Source organism: Electrona antarctica (genome assembly GCF_951216825.1).
Source record: "Electrona antarctica genome assembly, chromosome: 5".
Lineage (NCBI taxonomy): Eukaryota > Metazoa > Chordata > Actinopteri > Myctophiformes > Myctophidae > Electrona > Electrona antarctica.
In genome coordinates this window covers 5,339,430-5,347,710 of record NC_136810.1, presented here as the reverse complement: position 1 = coordinate 5,347,710, position 8,281 = coordinate 5,339,430, and the positions used below count along the sequence as shown (strand labels likewise).

General features: G+C 47.4%; 1 protein-coding gene across 1 annotated transcript in view; it reads left to right on the top strand.

Annotated features, from left to right (window-relative positions):
- The window catches only part of LOC306923650 (protein MTSS 2-like), a 12,655-nt gene extending 5,442 nt beyond the window's left edge, over nt 1-7,213 (top strand). Inside the window, exons 2-7 of the mRNA XM_079501865.1 lie at nt 1,115-1,189; nt 1,655-1,795; nt 2,984-3,160; nt 5,003-5,171; nt 5,462-7,045; nt 7,135-7,213. Coding sequence (XP_079357991.1) covers nt 1,115-1,189; nt 1,655-1,795; nt 2,984-3,160; nt 5,003-5,171; nt 5,462-6,258 — 1,359 coding nt within the window. The 3' untranslated portion in view covers nt 6,259-7,045; nt 7,135-7,213. The remainder of the gene's footprint in view (nt 1-1,114; nt 1,190-1,654; nt 1,796-2,983; nt 3,161-5,002; nt 5,172-5,461; nt 7,046-7,134) is intronic.
- The last annotated feature ends 1,068 nt before the right edge of the window (nt 7,214-8,281 follow it).

The following is an 8,281-nucleotide window of genomic DNA, read 5'->3' as shown; positions in this document are numbered from 1 at the left end:
CACTCAGCCTTTGCCCCCCAATAGTTCCAACGGTATGCCACTCAGCCTTTGTCCCCCAATAGTTCCAACGGTATGCCACTCAGCCTTGGCCCCCCAATAGTTCCAACGGTATGCCACTCAGCCTTTGTCCCCCAATAGTTCCAACGGTATGCCACTCAGCCTTGGCCCCCCAATAGTTCCAACGGTATGCCACTCAGCCTTTGCCCCCCAATAGTTCCAACGGTATGCCACTCAGCCTTTGCCCCCAATAGTTCCAACGGTATGCCACTCAGCCTTTGCCCCCCAATAGTTCCAACGGTATGCCACTCAGCCTTTGCCCCCCGATAGTTCCAACGGTATGCCACTCAGCCTTTGCCCCCCGATAGTTCCAACGGTATGCCACTCAGCCTTTGCCCCCCAATAGTTCCAACGGTATGCCACTCAGCCTTTGCCCCCCAATAGTTCCAACGGTATGCCACTCAGCCTTTGCCCCCCAATAGTTCCAACGGTATGCCACTCAGCCTTTGCCCCCCAATAGTTCCAACGGTATGCCACTCAGCCTTTGCCCCCCAACCACAGGTGATGAAGTTAATCCATCCTCGTTGCCTGATAGGATTGTGCTGTTCAGTGTAGCATCCTGAATAAATCATCTTAGTAACTACTTTGTATTCTGTCTAGCCTGGAGGTCTACAGATCCCCTTAAAGGGGCATTCCACTCATTTTCAACATTTTACTATGTCATTAATATACCTTAGAGCTGTTGTGTGGAAATAATAAAAAAGTTCCCCCCATTCTGTGTTTCCTAGAACTAGAGGTCTGAAAAAAATCATTAACATGGTGAAACGCATCTTGATGATGTCATCAAGATGTGTTTCACCATGTTAATGATTTTTTTCATAATTACAGTTCTAGGAAACACAGAATGGGGGGACTTTTGTATTATTTCCACACAACAGCTCTAAGGTATATTAATGACATAGTAAAATGTTGAAAATGGGTGGTTTTCCCCTTTAAGGAAAAAAAGCATCCTCTAAAAAACTGTATTTATCTCTCTCTCTCTCACTATCTCCCAATTTTCCATCCATCTCCATTTCTGCCTTCCTCCTTCCGCTCGTCTCTCAATCTTCCACTGCAGAAATCAACAAGCTCGGCCTCCTCAGAGGCTTCAGAAACCTGTCAGTCTGTCAGCGAGTGCAACTCCCCCACAGCGGTCAGTAATGCATCCATACCCGGTCCGCTCACAGCTGGACGGACACACACACACACACACACACACACACACACACACACACACACACACACACACACACACACACACACACACACACACACACACACACACACACACACACACACACACACACATGTGCTTAGTATGCAAACACATGTATGCTCACCCACACGCATACACTCACTCATGCACACACATGCACACACTCAATGCAATCATCTCGCTGATCTTTATAATATGGTTAATCTACATTGTGTGGGCACTTAGGGAATGCCCCTCTCCCCTAAATTTAGAAGAGCCGTTCCCATAGAAGGGGCATTCCCCAAGTGCCTGCACTCTGCAGATAGGCCCGCCTTGGTATTTAACTTGACGTTGCCCTCGGGCCCCTCTCTCTCACCAATGTACTGTGACACTCTGACTCCAACTTGTCTGTCCGTCCTGCAGTTTGGCTCATGTCCATCATCGTTTGGCACGTTCCGCCCTGCTTTCTCTCACACTGGCACCATACTCCCTTCGTCCCCCACATTTAACCACTCCCCCGGATCCAACACCCCCTCACCCACTTCAAAGGTTCCTAGCTGGAAGGTTTGTTTTCATTTGCACATTTCTTTATTTTATTTTATTTATTTAACTTTTTTTTTTTGGGTTTTTTTTTTGCTTCTTTTTCGCTCCAAATCACAATTTCTTCTTGCCTCTAATCTGTACATGAAAACAATCTCTAAACTGAGCTGTCTCAACCTATTGTAATTTCATTGACATGCTGTACTCATATTAAAGTCACCCATATTAAAGCTGCAATCCATAACATTCATGTCATACATGGGATGTCAACCTCCCTGGGTCTACCACTCCTCTAAGAGGCAATCCCCACTTGGCCTGGGGAGATATTGCACTTATGTACTACTTGTCAACTATTAGATATCCTACCCAACACCAGGGACTAGTACAATCTACGGTAATACTTTACATAAAGGTCAGGGCTACAAAGCATCACAGGGTGGGTTCCCCAATTAAGTTTCCTCAAGGGCCATATTTTGACTAGGGTACCAGGCTGGGGGCCGAGTCCGCACGCACGAGGTCGAGGTCTTGCCCTGAAAATTAATTTTCAGGGCAAGACCCCATTTGAAAAGGATGCCCAGTTTGACATGCATAGGCTACTGACCCCCATTTAATGCCATTTATATCTGGGGCCCCCTAAAAAAATCTTTTTTTTCCAGGGGCCACAAGGGGGCCGCCTATTGGGGAACCCTGGTTTATTAAGTATTAAAGCGGTTGGTCATAATGCATTATAGGCTATCCATTTACACTGCAAAAGCACTTTATAATGGACTAAGTTATGGTTATACTGTAACTGCTTGGTTGAGCTTATAATGCAGTGTCTGACCAGCACTTATGATACTTCATAAACCTTGTTATAAGTGTATTGTAAGTGCATTATATATAAATTCATTATAAATGTGATTATAATGCATCATACCCAACCTTTAAGTAAAGAGTTACCCCGATCTTCTAGTTATATTAACATACTTTCCCATACAGATTGGTTAATATCATGTTTTCCCGGCATCCTTTGAATTACGTTTGGATCGCAGCTTTAACCATAGTATCTAATCTAACCAGTTCATGAGCCACACAGTATTTAACAGTCTTCCAACTTTGTAACGAAAATGGAAGACTGGAGAACTGCTGGGTTGGTAGACATGTAGGTCTTGGGGTGAAGCCTAGATGCGGATGCAGGGAAACGTACCCTGACTGTTCTCTCTAATGCTGCAGGATTGGGCCAAATCCAGTCCCTACGAGCCCTCATTGGCCAGCACCCTGCAGCGCAGGAGAGAGTCTCTGGATCGCATGAGGGAACAGGAAGCTCCTTCCAGTCCACACAGCTACTCTGGCATGCATCCGGATGATCCACACCGCTCCAGGATGGGACCAGGAGGCATCGCAGCCAAGGTATGCACGGCACGCAGTGAAAAATCCCTACTGCTCATTTGACTCCGAGGAATGTTGAAATGGAACCAAATGCAACCTGTGATCCATTTAGTGCCATTTGTGAAACACATTTTAAGTTAAAGGGGCACTTTCTAGTATTTTCTACCTCCTCTTTGGATAATTGTCTCCACCAGGCCGAAGGCATGGGGAGAGAGTATGTTTTGCACTCCGTCCGTGTGTGTGTGTGTGTGTGTGTGTGTGTGTGTGTGTGTGTGTGTGTGTGTGCGTCCGTCCGTCCTTCCTTCCGTCCGTCTGTTACCAGCTAATCTCCGGCACCGTTGGCCCGATCCATGCCAAACTTTGCACACACACTCTCTGGATGCCAACGACGAACCTCTGCCCCAAATATTCCTCAACGGCCTGTTATAGCGCCACCATGAGGCCGATTTAGGCAAAACACATTTCTGTAGATTACTCGTACACATTTTATCCATACATCACACAATTCGGTATACACTATCTCCATAGTCATGTGATCAACACGGATCTGCACCATTTCCCAAGATTTGCTTCCAAAGCTCACATGATTGGTCCGTTTCGAACAAAATGCCACAAATCACAAACACAGTGTGCAATTTCCGTGAAATTATACACGCACATTTCCACTAGGCTGAGGACGACATGACACAATTTATTTTCCAAACCAGCCTCATGGTGGCGCTATAACAGGGCAATTCCTGTTTTTACCTATAACTGCATCGTTCTGTGTACAACTTTGTATGCGCACTCCCTAGAGGCATGGAAAAACATTTTCCCTGCATCCCTCCACATCTGCCGGTTATAGCGCCACCATGAGGCCGATTTCTGCAAAACACATTGTTTATATTAGTCGCACAGATTTCATCCAAATCTCATGCAAATCGGTATATATGATCTCTGTAGTCATGTGATCAAGACGAGTCTGTTTGATTTCTCAGATTCTACACTGATTGGCTAAGATTGCCTTCCAAAGTCGTCAGGAGTGGCCCGTTTTGTACAAAATGCTGCACATGTCCTGCTCATCCAGAATTCTATCCTCAGAGATGCTATGAGTGATCTGACTCTGCATTTCCTCAACACAATGAAGAAAATTGTTGCAAAAAACAAACAAACATGTTTATATTACTCCTAAACATTTTGCCAAACATCACACACACTCCTATCCTCCTAGTGGAGACCTGTGCCCAGAAGGGCACTTTTTCTAGTTTGTCCTCATTAATACACTATATGAGATGGCACCATTTTTGTCTGTGTCTCATGGGTGGGCTATGGACACTGGACAGTTCAGAAACCTGCCTACTAATGTCTGTGTCTCATGGGTGGGCTATGGACACTGGACAGTTCAGAAACCTGCCTACTAATGTCTGTGTCTGATGGGTGGGCTATGGACACTGGACAGTTCAGAAACCTGCCTACTAATGACATCATGGGTGGGCTATGGACACTGGACAGTTCAGAAACCTGCCTACTAATGACATCATGGGTGGGCTATGGACACTGGACAGTTCAGAAACCTGCCTACTAATGACATCAACGATTCGGATTCCAAGCTAATAGAAACTACAGCCTTTCTTTTCCTGGGAAGTTTGCATACTGAGAAGAAGCCATTGTTATTGAATTAATGAAATGAAGAAGAAAAAAAACAACAAAAAAAACATTAAATCTTGTAGCATAGGGAACTGTGCCATGAATGTAAATGTCTGCTCATCTTTATGCATGGTTTGGTGTCTGCCTGCCTCTCTCTCTCTCTCTCTCTCTCTCTCTCTCTCTCTGTGTGTATGCATTGATAAGGATTCATTTATGCATGTCTGACCTGTTCTCCAGCACGGGGAGCCCCTGTCCCCTGCAGCCAGCACGCTGGCCATGGTTCTGACCCGAGGGCTGAGCATGGAGCACCAGCAGAAGAGCAGCAGAGACTCCCTGCAGTGCTCCAGTGGGTATAGCACGCAGACCAACACCCCGTCCTGCTCCGAGGACACCATCCCCTCGCAAGGTAACACTGGCTCAGTGCTGGAAGAAGACCTTTTCATGCCAAGGACCCCCCCCCCCCCCCCCCCCCCATCTAAAATGTTTTGGGCCAGGGATTGTGTTAAATAAATGCAAAATTATTCAAACACTTGTGTTCAAATATAACACACTATAACACTAAAACTAAGCCCTTAAAAAATTACTAAACTATAATAAGTTGCTAGGTTGTCTCGTGGCATCTCATTTGACATTATTACTAAAGTATAATAAGTTGCTAGGTTGTCTCATGGCATCTCATTTGACATTTCCTTTCAGGGTCGGACTATGAGTGCTACTCGTTGAACGGGGACGCTGAGAGTGAGGGGCAGGCGGACTTCGACAAGTCTTCCACCATCCCGCGCCACAGCAACATCGCTCAGAACTACCGCCGCATGATCCAAACCAAAAGGCCGGCGAGCACCGCGGGTCTGCCCGCTGGCAAGACCCCGCCTGGGGCGACCAATGGCGTGTCGCCGGGAGGCTGCGGAGTCATCACGTCTGGCACAGCCACCATCCGCCGCACCCCGTCCTCCAAAACCGGGGTGAGGCGCACGCCATCTACAACGGGCCCCATTCCCATCCGCCCCCCCATTGTCCCGGTGAAGACCCCGACGGTCCCAAACTCTCCGGGCTACCCGAGCCCGACCCATCACTGCGCGGGTAGCGAGGAGTTCCTGTACGGCGACGACCCTGGCGCCAGCGAGTACATGAGGGCCTGCCCCAAGCGGCTGAGCCTGCCCAACACGACCTGGGGCTCCGGAGCTGTGACGGACAGGAGCGCGTACGCCCTGCAGGCCGCCCACGGCGTCGAGGAGGATCCCTTGCTGGCCGCCAACCGCCACAGCCTGGTGGAGAAGATAGGCGAGCTGGTGGCCAGCGCCCATGCCCTGGGCGAGGGGCAGTTCCCCTTCCCATCGCTGCCCGGTGAGATGGCTTATTCGACCCCTCTCGGGGCCCAGGTAATGACCTCCACACCGAAGGAGGAGGTGGACGTGCTGGTGTCCATTCGCCGTGGCGTGCGGCTCCGCAAGTCGGTGACGGATGACAGATCGGCCCCCAGGATCCAGCGGTAGCTGATTGGTTAGAGGAGGGTGTGGTGCGCCTGTGGTGCCCTTAACTAACGAGCTCTGTAGTAACATAAAACAAGCACTCATCATAATACATGGACAGGGACTCCAGATGAGTGAACCGAACATGCAATGAGTGGATAAAACAAATATATAGACGCTGAATATGAACGACTAACGGACAATGTCACGACATGTCATTTGTTGTCATGTATGTATCGCGCGTGTGCGTACAAAGTAACCCATATTTGTTTGGTTGTATTATTTCTTTGTTTCTTCCTCTATGGGCTCTTGTGGTTGTACTTCTGCGTTTATCTCTGGCTTTGTTCAGACTGCAGCATCCAATTTATTTCTCAATACCGATCTTTAGGACTGATCTTTAGGAACTGATCTTTAGGACTGCATCGATGACCTATCTGCATTGGTTGCTGTGGTAAATAATGACGTAACAGGTGTGTGAGTAATGTTTAACTTATATGAAAATAAGCTGATCTACCAGCTCACCCTGCGATGCGTTGTTGTGACTCGTGAGTTTACAGATCAGCTATTTTCAGTGAGCAGCACCATCATACGATGAATTATAAATGAGGCTTCAGTGTCCAGACTGAGACACATCTTTAGAAATCGGATTTAAATCACCTTTCAAACCACCTAGGAATGTGTTAAATTATAATGAATAAAAAGAAAAACTGCTTCCTTGTGTTCAGACTTGATGGAACACAATCTCATTCCAATCTGGTATACCAAAATTTGTGCTGCCAATGCAAGCGTAGCCTCTGTGCCCACTGCCCTGGTGGTCAGGGTGGCATAGCGTCACTGTGCCCACTGCCCAGGGGGTCCTGGTGGTCAGGGTGGCATACCTTCACTGTGCCCACTGCCCAGGGGGTCAGGGTGGCATACCGCCACTGTGCCCACTGCCCAGGGGGTCCTGGTGGTCAGGGTGGCATAGCGTCAGGGAGGCATACTATGGTCCGACGGACCATTGGTTCGAAGGAGCATTGGTTCGAAGGAGCATTGGTCCGAGGTGTGCTGGGGGTCGGGAGAGGGTTGGGGTTAGGTTTAGGTGTGCTGCCCCGGGGGAGGTTAGGGTTAGGCCGGGTGAGGGTTTGAGGTAGGTTGTCGTTCGGACCAATGCTCCGTCGGACCAAACACATGAACCCATAGCGTCACTGTGCCCACTGCCCAGGTGGTCCTGGTGTGCTGCAGTGTTTCCCAAACAGTGGGTCGGGACCCATTTGTTTGTCGCAGACCCTATCCCTTTTAATTTTCTAGCTCCCCCTTACATTTAAAAAAATAATGTATATTACAGCATAATTTCAAAAGATTCGAAAAAAATATCCGTTTTTCATAAAGAAATTCCATTAAGGAAAATGTAAGAAGTGGTGAAAATATCAGATCTTTACACAAGCTTGTAGATCGGCTATTTTCACTATAGTTTGGGTCCCGGAGAGACATCATCAAATCTCTCTTTTTTTGGTCTTGAACTGAAAGAGAAACTAAATGCTTTGGCATCACTGCTGTGGTGACTGAATGCTCTTTATTTGTATCCTTATTATTATTATTAGGGACCAAGAAGTCACGCAGTGACTTTGGTCACTCTTTGTTTTTGTGTTTATTTTTCTTCTCCTTCTTCTCCTTCTTCTCCTTCTTCCGCCAAAAATAGCTGTTCTGACTGAATGGTGCAGTCGGTTTTCGCGAAACGCGGTAATCTGGTAGAGGGCCATGCCAAACGGTGAATATGCGACGCCCAAGACGATTGGCCAAATGGTGGCGCTATAGCGCTCAATTTAAAATGCTAACTTTGAACGTGCATAGCTCATGAACCGTTTGACCGTTGGCAATGACACTTTGATACCCATATGCGTCTCCTCGTGCTGAACAACTTTCGTGTTCTGACTTTTGACCTCTGACCTTTAGATCACCCGCCATTTTGAATTATATGATCAGTACTTTATTAGGGACCAAGAAGTCACGCAGTGACTTTGGTCACTCTTTGTTTTTGTGTTTATTTTTCTTCTCCTTCTCCTTC